This window comes from Gavia stellata, chromosome 20 (assembly GCF_030936135.1).
Source record: "Gavia stellata isolate bGavSte3 chromosome 20, bGavSte3.hap2, whole genome shotgun sequence".
In the NCBI taxonomy this organism is placed as follows: domain Eukaryota; kingdom Metazoa; phylum Chordata; class Aves; order Gaviiformes; family Gaviidae; genus Gavia; species Gavia stellata.
In genome coordinates this window covers 11,348,050-11,364,582 of record NC_082613.1, presented here as the reverse complement: position 1 = coordinate 11,364,582, position 16,533 = coordinate 11,348,050, and the positions used below count along the sequence as shown (strand labels likewise).

Below are 16,533 nucleotides of genomic sequence, written 5' to 3'. Positions count from 1 at the left end.
CTCTTGCCAGACCCAAATGCTTGAACCTACCTGGGAGGAAAAAGCAAGGAAAAACTAACAATATGTCATTCAGTGCCTGCAAAAAAGGAATGATTACTTCTCAACCAGGTTTAAAGGCTCCTGCTGGACCCTGCGTGGGGCTGGCTGCCAGCTGAAAGGGGAGAAGAACAGAAGAAATGAGAGCAGTAAGAAGGATCTGACATCTCTGTTCTTAATTTATCATCATAGTAAGACTCGAGCACTGAGTACAGCTCGGCATGTGCTCCTAGATGGATTTCCTCCGTAGCCGGGGGTGTTGCCGGCAGCGAGGGCTGTTGGATGATAAAGTGCTCCCTGGGGAAGAGCCGGTTTGACCCCGCGTGCTCAGGGAGACCTCGTCAATTTTGTAGGAAATGGAGTTGTAATACACAGGGTTGGTGTGGCAGCTCAGGGTCTCGGGGTGGGAGGGCACTGGGCTGCCACACACCTGAGGTCTGTAGCACAGGCACGTGCAGAAGGAGGGGACTGCAGCCGCCGAATTGGCTGACTGGCGCCGCTGCCTCTCTGCATCCTCCTGGATCAGCGGGATGAGGTTTATCTGGCTCGTCCTGTCATCCACAGGGAGAAAAATGGCGTTGCTGCTCCGGCTGTCCTCTTTCGGCTTGAGGTGGACGTTGTTCCGGGCTCTCCTCAGCGAGGCTCGCTCTTCGGCGTCCCGCCGCTCGTCCTCCGAGTTCATCGTCAGGAACCGCAGCACCACCAGGTTGAGGAAGGCGCCGATGACCGTCAGGCCCACCAGGATGTACATGAAGCTGAAAGCCACGTACGGGGGCTTCTTTTGCAAAGCCTCGTTCTTCTGCAGAGCCACAAAGTCTCCAAAGCCGATAGTGGTCAAGGTTATGAAGCAGTAGTAATAGGCATGAAAGAAGGTCCAGCCCTCGAAATAAGAGAAGGCTGCTGCGCCAATGCACAGGGTCCCCATGCAGGACAGAAAGCCAACTAGGACCATGTTCTCCATGGAGACATTGGTTGTCCTCATGCCCAGACACTTCTTGATCTTCTTGAGCAGTAGCCGCACGACGGTGTTCATGCGCTCCCCCAGGCTCTGGAACATGACCAGCGTCAGGGGGATGCCCAGGATGGCGTAGAACATGCAGAAGACTTTGCCGGCATCCGTGCCCGGGGCGGCATGCCCATAGCCTGGGAAGGAAAGAGGAAAGGCAGGCGTCAAGCCCTCACTGGGGTTTCCACAAGGCTGCCCTGGGACCAAGAGGAGCAGGAGGAGAATGCGGGGGAAAATGGAAAATGAATCTGTAACAGATCTGCAGGCAATGCTAATGGGGCCATGGGATGCCCTCCTGATAGACCCTGAGCTTTATGAGGTCATGGCGGCCAAGAGGAGCCCTGGAGCTGGATCGGGGTCTGCAAGCCTTCTGCAGCTCACGAGCAATTTCAAGGCAATGATGCCGTGCCAGCCCCGGGTCTGCAGGGCAACCGGAATCCCCACAGCGAGGGAGGATGGAGGCTCCGCAGGATGCTGAGACCAACAGCGCCAGGTCACCCTGCAGGAAGGTACGCACCCAGCCCACCCCGTCCACAACTGCCCTTGCAGGGCCATCGTCACCTCTCCCTGGCTCCTGCCCCTCCTGTCCCCTGAGCCCTCCAGTGTCACGTGCGTCTTTGACTCTCAGCTTTATGATCGTTTGCTGCGTGGCCCGTTGGATAGGAGCTATAGGGCCCCTGCGCTATAGGATCAGTCCCTGCAGGAGCAGCTGAGTCTGGGAGGACTTCTGCAGAGCAACTTCGGATTTCCTCCAGTGTCACTAAGACTCAGACCTGAAGCACTGCTGGATTGTTGGGGAGGAGGGGTTGGGCTGTTTTAAATGCAGGGAAGTATTTATGCCACCGCAGCCCTGTCAGCCCTTGTCCCAGGGACAAGGAGCTCAAGGAGGACAAGGTTCTCCTTGAACGCCTTCTGAGATTTAATTTCTCCGCCTTGCTCCAAGTTTCAGAGCTGTGACTCAAGGACACACACGATTATACCGTGAGTTGTAATGAGGTATTCACTGCAGTCTTCCGGACTTCACTGATTCTGTGCCCACCTCGCTTAATTATAGAAGCTTAGCAGAAATCGGTGGCCTCTGACCCAAGTGGATGAGTAACTAACTCGGTGCAAGGGAGTCATGCAGTGTGGGGAGTAATGGCATCGAAAGGCATCCAAGCCCTTCTTTTGAGTTTCTATGAGAAACTACCCGGGATGGAAACTTCCTTTCTGAAGGCACCTGCAGAACAGCCCCGGCTCCTTCTCACGCTGCTGCGTGGCCTTTTGCAAACAGCTATTTATATTTTCACTTTTTCCAGGTAACCACGTGACTTTTGCATGAAGATATGGGGGGAGGGAAACCCCTTTTTATTTCTCAGTCTTGTTCAAAGCTGTGACTTGGCTTCACCTCTGTCTTTGCTGCCAGTGGATTTCCAGGACCCTTAGGGAAGCTGTTAGCACGCAGTGATGGGAGGACCAGAGGTTGATAACCATGTTGTCCCAGGCTCCCGAGCACACCTCCTGCTCCAGGAAACTCCTACAATGGGACAGGGCCGGGAGGCTGAGGACAGCGTTATCCTCGACTGTGCTGTGCTCCAAACTGCAAGCAGGCAGGAAGGGACCGGTTTCTAATTGCTCTGCCTGTTCATAAACCCACGCAATCAAAAATTATAAACTTAATGCCTGCATGCCACATTTCACAGAAAATACAGAGCAGACATGAGACTGCAGTGGCAAAAAAAACCCCCAGTCAGATCCAAGCTTAATAACCGACTGCAATTATCAGGTCCTAGGCTACAAGATAATACAATGACAGCAATAAGGAGGTAAATATAATGATCCAGAAGAGCAGTAAGTGGAAAAACAGTTGTTGTACCCTGAGACTGCTGAAAGAGCATTTGACTGATGCTTTCAAAATGTCAAGGGGAATTAGAAAGAGTAAACACAGCTACATTAATGTTAAAACTGAGCTTTGGAGCACAGCCCCATATAAAGAGATTTGACGTGCCAGCATTTTAGAAATATGGCATCTGGGCTGAAATTATTTATCGCATGGGGTGTGTGATAAGCGTAGTAATTGTTTCTCACAGTCAACAGAAAAATAATGTAAATGAAGCTATAACCTGTCATGAGATGATGGAGATTTTCTCTGAAGCCATTCATCCTCCCCTCCCGCTGGGGCCTGGCACTAACCGTGCCCTGCACCCATCGCTGTTTGCTGGCCACGTGCGTTGCCAGCTGCACAAACCCCACAGCACATCTCGGGGGGGGCACACGGGGCTCCCCAGGGCAGGGCCTGCGGGGTACCTGCCCCTCTGCCACCTCTTGGCCCCTGGTAGTTGATCACACCAGCCCTTGTCCCAAGGAATGATGCTTTCAGCTACCAGATGTATTTCACCTGCCCCAAGCCCCTTGGTAAGGCTGAGCCCCATCCTACAGACGAGGAGGTGGCTGCTGGCTGTGAAAGGGCAGGATTTGGCCTCAGGGTTCCTGCCTCCAAAACGCTTCTGCTGATTGAAATCCCAGTATGAGCAACGACATGAGCGCAGGATCCCACACCTGTCTACCCCCTTGGAATGCTCAGGGTGCATGGATTAATAAAAGTGGATTAATTACACAATGCTAAACTCCCAGGTGGCTAATCTCACCTAGAATTAAGGCAATCCTCATTTAATTTAGTTTCGTTGCCTTGCAAAATTGAAGAGGGCAAACCAAGGCTGGGCTCTAGTATGGGTAACTGTGTCTACATAGGGGCTTAACGCGATTCATCCCCCTCCAAGCTGACTGACATCCATCTCTCTGCAGGTTCCCGCGCAGGCAGAGCGAGGTTCAGTGTCTAGTGGTTGTCTCAGCTCCCTGAAGCAGGTCTTGTACCGCCAAACATCCAGAGTGTTGAGCTGCCAAAGGAGCCAACAGTTCTTGCCCAGTTCTTCAGCCTGGCTTGTTGGCTCCAACGCTGCACAGCGGGCGGTCGCGGCTCCCACCTCTGCCCTCCTACAGCCCCACCAACTTCTGCAGGTGCCTGCCCCAAAGGTGCCTGCAGGAGCTCCGCGTGCTGCTGCCTCCCTGGGACAACGTGCATGTCACGTTTCGTGGCCTCAGCCGTAGCAGCACCCCCAGCGTCCCCCAGAACCGTGTGGCCCCCAGCCTGCCCGTGGATCACCTCCCCCACCTCTGGGCACTGGGGGTCCCACAGGGTCAGCTCGGGGGGTGGCCTGAAGACATGTCCCAGCCTTGCAAGGGTGAGACCTGCCTCTCCTGCGCAGGCAACCCCCCCGGGCTGTCCTGGGGCACCCAGAGGAGGTGGAGGTGTGGGAGGCTGTGGAGGTGCAGGGGTGTGGGGATGGAAGGATACGGGGGTGCAGGGGTGTGGGGTTGGAGGGGTGCAGGGGTGTGGGGTTGGAGGGATATGGGGGTGCAGGGCTGTGGGGATGGAGGGATACGGGGGTGCAGGGCTGTGGGGATGGAGGGATATGGGGGTGCAGGGCTGTGGGGATGGAGGGATACGGGGGTGCAGGGCTGTGGGGATGGAGGGATATGGGGGTGCAGGGGTGTGGGGATGGAGGGATACGGGGGTGCAGGGCTGTGGGGATGGAGGGATACGGGGGTGCAGGGGTGTGGGGATGGAGGGATATGGGGGTGCAGGGCTGTGGGGATGGAGGGGTGCCGGGACGGGGGGACGCCGGGGTGCCGGCACTCACCGATGGTGGTGATGACCGTGATGGCGAAGTAGAAGGAGCCGGCGAACTTCCACTGCCGCCCGGCGCGGTGCGGCTCGGCCTGCAGCACCAGCCGCTCCAGCTCCCGGTAGTCGTCGGCGGAGAAGCGGTACTTCCTCCGCAGCTCCCCGCGCTTCTGCTCCAGCAGCCGCTTGCGGCCGCTCTCCGCCTCCGACTCCAGCGCATCGAAGACGGCGGCGCCCACCAGCAGGTAGGAGAAGATGCAGAGGATGAGCGCGGCCGTGCGCAGGTTCTGCCGCTTCATGGCGAGGGGCGGCCGCGGCGCCTCAGCCCGGGCTCCGCATGGCCCCGCGCCCGCCGCCCCCCGCGGGCCCCGCCGCGCACCCCCCGCGCCCGCCCGGCTCGGCCCCGCGCCCGCCGCGCCGCCCCTGCGCGCCCGCGCACCGCCCCCTGCGCGCCCCGCGCCCCGCCTGCTCCGCGCCCCGAGTGCCGCTGCACCGCGCCGCGCCTCGGGCGGGCACCGGGCACCGGCGGCACCGCGCCGCGCCTCGGGCGGGCACCGGGCACCGGCGCCCCGGGCGCGGGCTCCCGCCTGCGCCGGGACTGGCTCCTGCCCGCCCCGAGCCCACCCTGCGCGGCAGCCCCGGGCCGCGGGTGAGCCCTGGCGAGGCCGCGCCCCGTCCCGCCGCGCCGGTGACCCTCGTAGCGGTCCCTTTCCCCACCGCAGCGCCGGGCTGTCCGCTCCCGGGCGGGAGGAGCCCCCGGGGCCGGCGCCCTCGCCGCCCGCCCCGCCTGAACGCGGGCACCGCTGGGCTTGTGCGGGCCGCCACGGCTCCCGCGGCCCCGCCGGGCCGCCCCGCTGCGGGCAGCCCTCGCCTCCGCTGCTCCGGCCGGCTCCGGGCAGGGAGGTGCCGGCTCACGGCCACGGCAGCGGGCAACGCGCCGCGGTGCGCCTTATCACAGAATCACTAAGGTTGGAAAAGACCTGTAAGATCATCAAGTCCAACCTTAAAAAAAAACAAAAACAAAAAAACCCCAAAAAAACAAAAAAAAAGAAAACCAAAACACAACAACACAAAAAACAAACCACAACACACCAAAAACCAACCCACCCAACACCACACAGCACCATGCCCATCAAGCTACATCCCACAATGCCACATCCACACGCTCCTTGAATACCTCCAGGGAGGGTGACTCTACCACCTCCCTGGGCAGCCTGTTCCAATGTTTCACCACTCTCTCAGTAAAGAACTTTTTCCTAATATCCAGTCTGAACCTCCCCTGGCGCAACTTGAGGCCATTTCCTCTTGTCCTGTCGCTAGTCACTTGGGAGAAGAGACCAGCACCCACCTCTCTGCAACCTCCTTGTTAGCTCTGCTTTTCCCAGCCCGTCACCAGGGCGGGTGGTCTGGCCTGCTGCGGCTGGGGCAGTTTCAAGAGAGCAGGAAGGGACAAAATAACCCGGTTTAGTGTTTCTGCTGATTTCTTTGGCACGTTCATCAGAACCCGCAGGCGCGGGGGCACGGGGGGCCCACCAGCCTGGTGCTGGCGTGCGGGACAGCGAGCGGAGCCTCCCTGCGCTGAGGCACTGCGGACAGCCCAGGTCAGCTTTGAGGTGCGGGGAAATTCGCCGTGGTAGGAGGCAGAGCCCACAAAATGAAAACCCTGTTTCTCATCACTGGTTTCCTGAGCCTTTATGTAACCCTTACGTTTCACTTTCAAAAATAGAAAGATACTTCTCTGAGTTGTATGTTGCAGGAGATAGTATCTCCTTCAAGAAATAAACTCTCCTTCTTTTGACTGGGAATAAAACAAACAAGGAAAACAAGCCAACAAGCAGGCTTACATCCCTCTTCATCCATCTCACTTCTCTCTCTGGAGAGAACAAGATGCTGAGGGCTTTAATTGCAGCAAAGGATGTTCGAATTGGTAAGAAAAACTTTTTAACCATGAAGACAGTGAAACGCCGGAACAGATTGCTTGGGGAGATTGTGGCAGCCCCATCACTGGAGATGTTAAAATGTAAGATAAGCAGATACCTAGATGTCTGCTGAAAGTGCTCTGGGTGCAGCTGATGCCCTCCTGGAGCCCCTTCCAGCCCTGTCCACTGCATTTCCATGGCCAGCACAAGGGACACGGTGCCCTTTCCCGCTGTAATAGTGAACTCTTTTTCACCCTGGACACTTGCCACTTCCCTCCTCCTTGCCGAGCCTCCGTGCCAGCACCATTAGTGAAAGTTGTTATTGAAGAAAAAATACAGGCTCCGGCATCCATCACCAGCAGCACAAACTGTCGGTGGATTGCTGTTCAACATCGTAGCGCTTGCAGCCTCCTAAATCATTCGGCAAAGCCTTCGCTGGAGGAATGTGTCTGGTTTATGTTCTCTGTGGTGCCGTTTGCAGCCCTGCTAATGGGGCCCAGGATGCTGTCAAACCTCCGGACCCAGAGCAATGTGGGGGCCGCCTGCTAGAGGAGATACGCTTCACTTGCTGCCATCCAGCTGCTGGTGATTTTTTCCACTGGTGAGCAATGCCATCCCACCTTGAAGACGGGACACAGTGCCGCTAGTTGAGCTCCTGTTGGTTCCATTACAGAGGAAGAAGATCTTGCGGTGATCACATCACCATGTGCTTTCATGCATCTTTTAGGAGGGGCTTGAGGCCTCCAGTGCCTTGCAGGCCAAATTCTGGGGTGTCCAGGTAACATTTACAGCATTAAGCTGATGCTGTAGCGTGTTACCTGCTGCTCCATGCAGACGTTGGGCCAACGTGCCAGTGCAGGTTCAAGCATGCAAAACCCTGGGAGATGCTCTCCAGCCGTGGGAGAAGATAGGCAGAAGCTACATGCACAGTTCCCTTTAGCAGCCGCATCAATCCCGGGCGGTCACAGCAATTAAATCCTCCACAGTTTGTTTCCAAACGTGTCTGCGGTGACAGCCAGCAGTGCTTGGGCAGAGGTGGCAGAGCAGAGCCTTCTCAAAGCACCACCTACGAAAGGAGGGGGTCTGTGGATGGGATCTCACTCTCCCTGTGGTTGGGGCCGTTTGGGGCAGGGGGGGCCATCTCCACCCCCCCAGTATCAACAGCTCTCAGCGCTTCCTCGGTGTGGTTTCTGCTAGCCCTGTCCTCTTTGGGGCTTGTGGTGGGTTGACCTTGGCTGGCTCCAAGGTCTTTTTCTGACCCCAGAAGAAATCCTCACCTGGCAGCGTCTTGTGGAACAGGTCTCCCCTCAGCATGGCCTTTCCCTGCTACATTGGGAGTTACAGAGGTTCAGGGAAATCCTTTTTCTGGAAACAGGGGTGCCATCGATGCAGCAGTGTTGGAAGAGGGTCTCATTCAGCAACGGGCACAATGGAACGGCTGCTGTCACTCCCACAGGGGCTTGGGACGTCACTGGTTTCTCCTTTTGGGCTTTGCTTTGACCTCATGCAGGTCATAGGCTCCTGTGGAATAAATGCTGCTCTGAAGGAATGAGGGTAGCAGGATCCATCTCCTAATAAGAAACCCCCCAGTTACAAATCCAGCGGTGATGAAACCAGGACTGTGCAGTAACACACGCAGCCCTGTGCCCTGCGTGGGGTCGCAGGCTTCGTAATTAAGATGATGCTGAAATCAGCCGGCTCTGTGGTCTTACTGCTCATGCATTGCTTTTTCCTGCGTGCAGTGAGCACAGGGGCATGAGCAAGACCAAACTGTGTCAGATCACTGTTGTGCAGGGCAGTCCCTCCGGAGGAGGAGGAAAGTTTCACGCTTTCCCACTGGGAAGCTCCCTCAGTTCAACCTTTGTCTTTTCCCCGACTTCGCTATGCTTGAGAAAGGTCAGGCGGGAGCCGCAGGATCAGGCCAGGCAAGATAATGTACTTTATCATTGATTTCCAGTGAGAAGTTGCATTATGAGATTAAATGTCTCATTTTTATTGCATGGGGAGGCAGAGAGAAAGCAAAAGCTCTGAAAATAAAATAGACGTCGAAATGACGTGTTTCTGTTGTAAGGTGCTTGTGACCGGGGATGAACGTACCTTGTTTGTTTAGTTCTTTGGAGGTGAACTTTGAGAAGCTGCTTCCTTCTGAGGTTGGTAAACAAAGTCAAACCTCATCTGTGTTTAAACCAGTGCCTAATTAATGTGTCTAATTGGCCCACATCTACTAATTCCAGGCTGGTGAGGAATTTATTAAAAAGCTTTTCTAGTTTTAATGGATTGAAATAAGCAAAGCTGCTTAACCATCTCAGATGAAAGATGCTAAATAGGGATCAGCAGTGTGGGTCTGTTTGAGGCGGTCCCGTAGCCCAACGTACATGGGGAGAGGTGGGAGCATCCCACCAGCTTTGCTCAAGCTGCTTCGGGCATCGATGCAAAGGGGTCAACGTTAGCGGGAGATGCGGTACCGGCTGCCGTTGAGCCTCCGGCTGCGCTGCCCACCTACCCACGGGTGGCAGCCAGGGCCGAGGATGGGGTCTGGCAGGCGTCAGCCCCCTCCCCGGCTTTCAACCGCGAGGTGCTCCAGCTCTCCGGGTGGCTCGGGGACCATCCTGGCATTCTCGCTTCTTTCAGTTATTTTTAGAGAACAAATAGATGTTTTCTTTTGCCTTAGTAAAAGCATCAGCTATTCTGGCTTTAATACTGAGATTATAGCCGCGCAATGCCACAGGATATTTTTAAAGCGATGGATTAGTTCATTTCTAAAATGGATTAGGTACAGAGATATGAATAACAAGCAGCCACAGCTGCCCAGATGAGAGTGGGACTCAAGCGCTGCCCAGCTGTCCCAGGCCAGGCGGCACCGTGAGCTGGACAGGGAGCGATCCCTCCTCTCCGCGTGAAGGGCACAGCAATGCCCTTTTCTGCAGACGCAGGGTCCCTGACCGGATCCAGGCTGGATGTAGCAGCGTTTGCTTCTGCCCCATGACTCAATATATCTTCCTGTAAAATACCCTCCTGCTAACCAGAGCTAACTTGTCTCTGTCCTACAGACCGCGCTCTGGGTGATTGGAGGCTCAGGAACCTCACGGCTTTCTCTCCGCTCTGGGATTTCCCCTCTGCCTCTGCCTCCCTGACTCTTTGTAGCTCAGACGGCTGCAGGCGCTTTGCTCTGTGCTGTAACCTGGAAGCTCAGCGAGGGAATTAATGAAGCATTGGATATAAACTGGTTGCAAGTGTAGATTGCCTCCACGTGATCACCATGGATGTGGCTTGCAGGTTTCAAACCCCAGCGCAGGTGGGCACAGCTCCATGTATGACTGTCTTCAACCACCTTGCCTGGTACCAGCCATGCTAAACCTCGGCCGTGCCTCCTTCGGATGCCCTGGCACCCCACAGCCCGTTAGTGAGCCTTCCCCAGTTACCCTTCCTACCCAAAACGGGTCCTGCCAGGGGCTGCACAGCCCCATCCTCCCCACCCCTGCTGCCCCCGGCAGCCTGAACTGCTGGTGCTTGTACATGAAGCAGACCTGGGCTGGAAATGCTGACAGTGCTCTTGACAGTTTATGGTCACAAACTCTATTTTCAGCCTAATAAGTTTTTTATATGCTTGGAAAGCTGTCAGTTGAGCATCAGCCAGGCACAAAGTACCTGCCATAAACTGCCTGGACAGCAACCAAACGGGAGAGGTGCTGCTCTGCTTTAGCAAGTTCTTGATCTCAGCTACTTTAGTTGGTTCATTTATTTGGTTTGAGGACCTTGGCTTTAATAACAAAATAATAAGATAAAATAATAATGCCCCTGCTTAATAATTTGTAGAAGTATTTGCTGAGAGCCTGTTGAATCAGAGCCGGCAACCAGTTTGGATTGGGCTTGGGCATGGGAGGCTCCGTGGTGCTGCTGCTGCTGCTGGGGTGGGCTGGTCCCTGCGAGTTGTTGCCAGACCCCAGTGATGAAGGAGAGAGGCTTTGGGAATGTGTCTGGAGAAGGGTCCCGCTCCCTGGGAAGGGTAATCTGGAGATGAGCTGCCACAGCTACAACCACAGACTCACCATAGAAACATGGCCACATCAAACCCTTGGCCAAAAGCAGAGCAGGGCCTGATCCTGAGCGTGCCTCTGCTCCCACCACAACAGTGTCGCGATGCTATAAATTGCTTCCCTGCATCACAGCCCGCGGGGCTGCCAGGAAGGTCAAGGGTGGGGGGCCAAAGGGTCTGGGAATGAATTGCAAACATGCAAGGCTCTTTCGGAGGGTGCCCCGGTGACAGCTTCTCCCCTACCCTGCAAGCAGCCCCTGCCACGGTGGCACTGCACCATGGGGATGGGAAAGGTCCTGAACCACTGTAGGGTTCCTGTGGGACACTCCTGGGGGAGCGATGGGCTCCGGCGTGCTGTGTGCCGCATCATAACCCATGCCGGGAGCCCCGGGGGTGCCTTCAGTTCCGAAGGTGCCTGCCCGCATGGTCAGTTCACTAACCAGCTCCCCGTGTCCTGTGGCACTCTCCTTCCCGCGACTGCAGCAGGTCCCACCACAGGGCATCCCAGGCTGGCTGGGGCCGGAGGATCGGGCATGCCTGCCTGGGGGTCTGTGTGCATGTGTGCTTGAGGGAGGAATGGCGATTGCTCCCATCCCGCCGGTGAACTGAGCCGTGCTCCGGGTGAGATTTGGCTATGCCGGCAGCTGGGGCGGTGACCTCGTGGCACAGGAGCTGCGGCAGCTCTGTCTGCCGCCCCGGGGCTTCACTTCCCAGGCAGGCAGCTCACAGCAAATGGCTCGTTTCGATGCTAAAAATAACCCGGTAGGAAACAAATTGGCCCCAGCACTTCAACTGGGAAAAAATGCATTTATTAGTAAAACTCAAGATGTCCTTTCCTGTTCTGCCTCTGAAGCTCAGGGAACCGGTGCTGAGATGCTGACTGTGCTTCCCAGCCAGGCACCAACTTACTTCAATGCAGTGTTTGGTTCCACCATGATGCATTTTTCATTCCCTGCTATGATGCTCCCCAGGCTGGTCCAGCCGCCAGCCTCCACCAGCCAGAAGCGGCTCCGGCTTTGGGGCCACAAGCAATTTCCCAGCCGAGGAAGCTGTGAATTGCCCTGTGAAAATGCTCCCAGCTGCGCCACGCCAGAGAGCGTGGCAGGTTCCCAGTGGGGAATGAATACAACAAAATGAAAATATTTGTTTTCTCCTGCAGGGAAAGCACCGTGTTGGGGCCACATTTCTTCCTCTACCTCAAACCTGCAGATTTTACTGAGTCTTGTTTGTATGCAGAGATTTTCCAGCTGCTTCTCTCCAGACATTTCTCTGGAAGGATTAATTGGGGAGATGAGAGACATCCTCTCTGAATTGCAAATGCAAAGATGTTCCTGTGTGCGCCTGGCCCAGCTGTTTGTGCCCTGCTCCAGCCCTGGTCCTTTCTTTCCAGCCACACTCAGGGGCTGTGTGGTGTCCCTGGGGCAGAGCAAACGGCGGCACAGGAATCACAGCTGTTCCGGGCATCAGGATGCCAGATCTGCTACGAATCAGTTGTAGGGAATCAAATTAACACTAGGCTTTTCTGGAGGCAGGCAAACCACCTGAGCTAAATAGGAAAATAAACCGGAGGCTTCTCTGGGTTCTGAAATATTTAGGTAACTTTTAGGTCCCTTGTTTTGTGTCTCTTGGGGTGGGAGCTGAGGCGCTGAGCAGTGACAGGAGATGATGCTCATCTGGGTATCCCCCCAGGGCACCTCCACACAGGGTCAAGCAACAGACTCAGGGCATGGCCATTTTTGGGTTTCTGGCTTGGGAACTGCATGTGAATGGTCCCCTTTACGTAGGAAGATGGAGAGCTGCGAGCTGTCCCCCAGCCAGGGATTTGCAGGTGCTGATGTGACTGCACGTCCATCGCTCATCCCTGTGCCGTGCCTTTGGGAGAGGATGCTGCCCTGTACTCCCAGGCTGAGTCTGCTACTCGGGTTCATCCATGAACCACCCTCTGCCCCTCACCCATGCAGCGCTGGAAAGGAAAATAACCCTCACCTTGCCTTCCGTGCTGCTGGGTTTGATCCCATTGGGGCTAACCAGAGCTACTGGCAGTAAATCTGGGGATGAAGAGTTATGAAATGGAGACCTGGCAAGGAGGGGGAAGAGGCACTGACCCACACGGAGACTGGTTCCGCCACCACCAGCTGTGGCCGCAAAATCCAGCCATGGAGAGATGGCTCCTGCTTATCCCTGTGGACAGGTGGGTTAAAACACAGACTTCTCCCTAATATTTCAGCTCACGGGGCCCCTCTCCTTCACTGTGCACCTTGTGCTGTTGGTGTATCTGTCCTGCAGCTGGCCCTGGGGCAAACCTGCCAGAGCTCTTCCCCACATCCCAGCTCAGCACGGGGGGTAGTGGCTGTGGTGATGGGACTCTTGTTTCTGCTTTGCACACGGAAAGATGCTTTCCCCCCGCAGCCCTGGGGAGGCTGTAGCATCTCCTGCTGGGGATCACAGACCTGCTGAGGTCTTCGACAGCCCCAGGCACCCATATGAGCTGCATCCCAAGGGCTCTCTGCATCCCCAGCTCCTCTGGGCTCTCAGCAGGGCACTGTGTTGCCATCCCAGCACTGCAAGCTCTTTTATAGGGGGATTTTTGCCTCCACAACCAAATAATACTTCATTCAGTGAGAGTGCCTGGCTCTTGGCATCACCACCATCAAACCTACCCCTGAGCTCTCCTCCGTGCCAGCAGCTTCCCATTGCCATGGGACCTTCTCACCCTAAACGGCCTGGACCAGAGGCACAGCGGTGCTGCAGGGTGGTCTGGGCTGGTAAGAGCTGACTGGGAGCTGTAGTGTGCAGTTCTCCCCCACCTCTGCTGAGCAGCACCTCTGCATCAGAGCAAAGGCAGCCAGGACGGAGTTAATCCATCTCCTGTCCTTGGCTGTCCTCTACACAGCATGGAAGCAGCCTCTCCGAGGAGGAGCTGTGGTGCTACTGAGAAGCCTGGGAGCTTTCTGATGCTCCTTAGGGTAAACTTTTTGCACATGAGCCCAAACAAGCAGAAGAATTTCACGCTGGCTGGGCTGTGCCCTGGCACGAAGGGCTCTTCAGGGAGCTGGATCTGACCTGAGCATCTCCTGGTCGGGGCAGAGCGGAGGTGTTGGGCGAAATTCAAGCTATAGTCTCCTCCCAGGTTGCTGAGAAGGCAGCGCAGGTCGTGGTGCACAGAGCAGCTCCCCAGGGTTTCTCGCTGCCTTGCTCTCTGTGCTGACCCCTGCCTCGAGCAGCACTGATGGCAAGGGGCACGGAGAGCTTGCCGCTGGGGGATGTTTAGAGGGATGGTCTGAAAAATGGCGCATCTCTATTAAGCCTGGGCTCACCAAGTGCTCCAGGATAAATCCCTGCCTGCAGGATGCAGCCGCAGTCGCTCTGTAATGCACATACAAATGCGTGTTACAGCTGCAAGCTGCGCAGTGCCACCGAGTTGCAAGTGCATTCCTTAGCTCTCGCCCTCCCCAGGTCCCACGCTACATGGCATCACCTATTTATAACTGCATGCACATCAGGAATAATATTAGACTGATGGCATTACACAGTCATGCTAAATGTTATTCTATTTATGTGATTTGCTCTTCTTCACAAGCTGTTGGTCTCCCAGATGCCAAAACACTCTGCATAGCATAGACAAAGACTCAGATTTTTCTCTTTTATTAAAACCTTCACCAACGGCACCCAGTCCCAGGTATATTTACCATTTTTTCCCAGGTCACCTGGAGCAATTGCATCTACTATTCCTTCCCCAGTCTGATCGATATCCTTGGTAAATAAGATAACCTGTCAGGTCTGTTGTCCCTGTGGCCAAAGGTACTTTAGCAATGCAATTGTTTTGCTGAAGAAATAAATGCCTCTCGCTGAATCTGAGGATGCTGTGACCTTTCATTAGTGACCTGAGTGACTCATCCCTTTTTGCGTGCGCACTGCAGCCTCCCACCATGCTGTAAAAGATGCACCACAAAGTCCCGCTGCCTGGTGCCTGGCGTAACGGGGAGCCGAGACCTGCGGGAGCCTCTGGCTCACGCTGCTTCTCCTCTGGCTTCGCACATGGGCTTCGCACCTCTGCCTGGGTCTGGGGGCTCTCGCATTATGGAGATGTTCTGTTTGCACAGCAGGGACCCCGGGCACCATCTCAGTCCCACAGCGATGTTCCCCGCACCCCCAGCCCTTGTCTGAGCAGCAGCTCCCGCTCCCCCAGGCTGTGGAAATCTCTGACACAAATGCATAAGCCCATGTTTTCAGCACAGGGCAGCCAGCCCACGCTTGTATAGCAAACAGGGCTTTACTGGCCATACCAAACCCCCTGAAGTGAGGTGGGCAGCTCAGTCAGAGCCAAATTTCAGCCAGAGGCCATGTATCACACACCGTGAACTCTGTATTCAGCGGTAGGGGCAAATCCTCCTACTCCAGCGGGCGAACATCTTGTACCTCTGCAGCCAGCAGCTGTTAAATAGGGCCTGGCACTCATTTTGCTGAGCTCAAGGAGTCTCTGCCGCTCCTGCGGCACTCACTGCTCGCACACAGGAGCCTCTCGCCCCTCCACTTCGCGGCTGCCTCTGGAAACATGACGACCCTGGAAACGCGACGTGTTTGGTCTCTTTTTAGAAATCTGTGCAAAGTGAAATAAAGAATTAAACACAGTTGAGTCCTATGCATTTAGCTGCTGCTGCTAGCGATATTTTCTTCTTGTAGAGTGTTTTGCATGCCAGGAAAAAGAGTTTTGCATTTTAGGGAAAGAAAGTGGTTGTACATCTGTGCATCTGTACGTGTGCCTGTTAATTCTGCCTGAACGGCTTCCCGGGGCTGTCAGCTCAGAAGTTCTCTTTAACGTAACAAATCTTGACTGTGTTTGCAACAAATCCTCAACCAAGAGGGGTTTATTTAATGAAGCAAGAAAGGCTGCCAAATTTCCAGGCTTGATCCCAATCCCATTAATGTCAGCATGAGAATTCCCACCATGTTTGGTTTGTTGGTTGAGTCTAATGTGGGTAAGGGAGTTAAAAATCTGCGTTTGGGTTGGATTTGCAGACAAGCTCCTTGCTCCACTTTGCCGTGCCAGAGAGGCTGCGGGAAAAGCAGACCATGCAGGTGGGATTCCTCTCACCTGATTTTAGGCATCTTCAAGTCCAGCAACAGATAGCCAAGAGAGGGAAAGAGGAACATTCAGCTCATCATAAGCCAGGAGCCCAGAAGAGGTGAAATGAATTTATTTCTTCCTGCAGAGCCATCTCACCCCGTGACGCCGTGCAGCTCGTGTAAAGGAACCTGACAGCGCTGGAAGGTCTCTGCAGCAGAGGGGAAAGGACCTCGCTCCAAGCCAGCCCCTGAGCGGGTGGGTGCCGACCCAGGCGCTGGCACAGGTCTTCTGCTCAGGGCTTCTCCCTGCGCTTGTGTCAGCCAGACATCGAGCCTGACGCCTGATTCAGGGTGCAACCATGGCACAGCAACTCTGGTGGGCACTGACACTCTCCTGCCAGGAGCAAATGCTTGCGCACAGCCCTGCCAACAGCTGGCAGAGCTGCTGGGAGAAGGGGAAGGGGAAATATGGCAGCTCCGCACCTTCCCTGTCCCCTCACCCACTGCCAAAACACCGACTATGTCCTTAGCACAGAGCAAGAGCTGCCCATGCTGGTTGCTCCAGGGACAATCCCACTTCTCTGCTCCCAGGGGATAAAGAGCACTGGGGAGGTTTTGGGGGGTCAGCGGTGCCCATGCATTTTGAGTGGGTCCCCAGCGGTGACCATGCACTTGGGGTGTCCCGCAGAGAGCAGCGGCTGCTCTTTGCAAGGGAAGGAGCCTGCTTTGACTGCGGGGGCTGGAGGAAGGAGGGCTGCCTTGCTGCTCCATCACCGGCTGTGAAAGCTGGCCCTGCAGGCTCATG

At 55.6% G+C, this 16,533-nt stretch overlaps 1 protein-coding gene across 1 annotated transcript; it reads right to left on the bottom strand.

Annotated features, from left to right (window-relative positions):
* Positions 1 to 265: 265 nt before the first annotated feature.
* On the bottom strand, positions 266 to 5,014 carry KCNK15 (potassium two pore domain channel subfamily K member 15). Its single transcript, XM_059827333.1, has 2 exons — positions 4,723 to 5,014; positions 266 to 1,179 (listed from the first exon to the last, which is right to left on the bottom strand). Exons 1-2 carry the CDS (start codon positions 5,003 to 5,005, stop codon positions 266 to 268), a joined length of 1,197 nt encoding a protein of 398 aa, XP_059683316.1. The 5' UTR covers positions 5,006 to 5,014.
* Positions 5,015 to 16,533: the final 11,519 nt, after the last annotated feature.

Bases quoted from the DNA above. Each gene is read 5' to 3' on its own strand.
- KCNK15 (XM_059827333.1), bottom strand. From the start codon at position 5,005: ATGAAGCGGCAGAACCTGCGCACGGCCGCGCTCATCCTCTGCATCTTC. The intron at 1,180-4,722 runs GTGAGTGCCGGC...TTTCCTTCCCAG, and splicing joins CACGGTCATCACCACCATCG to GCTATGGGCATGCCGCCCCG.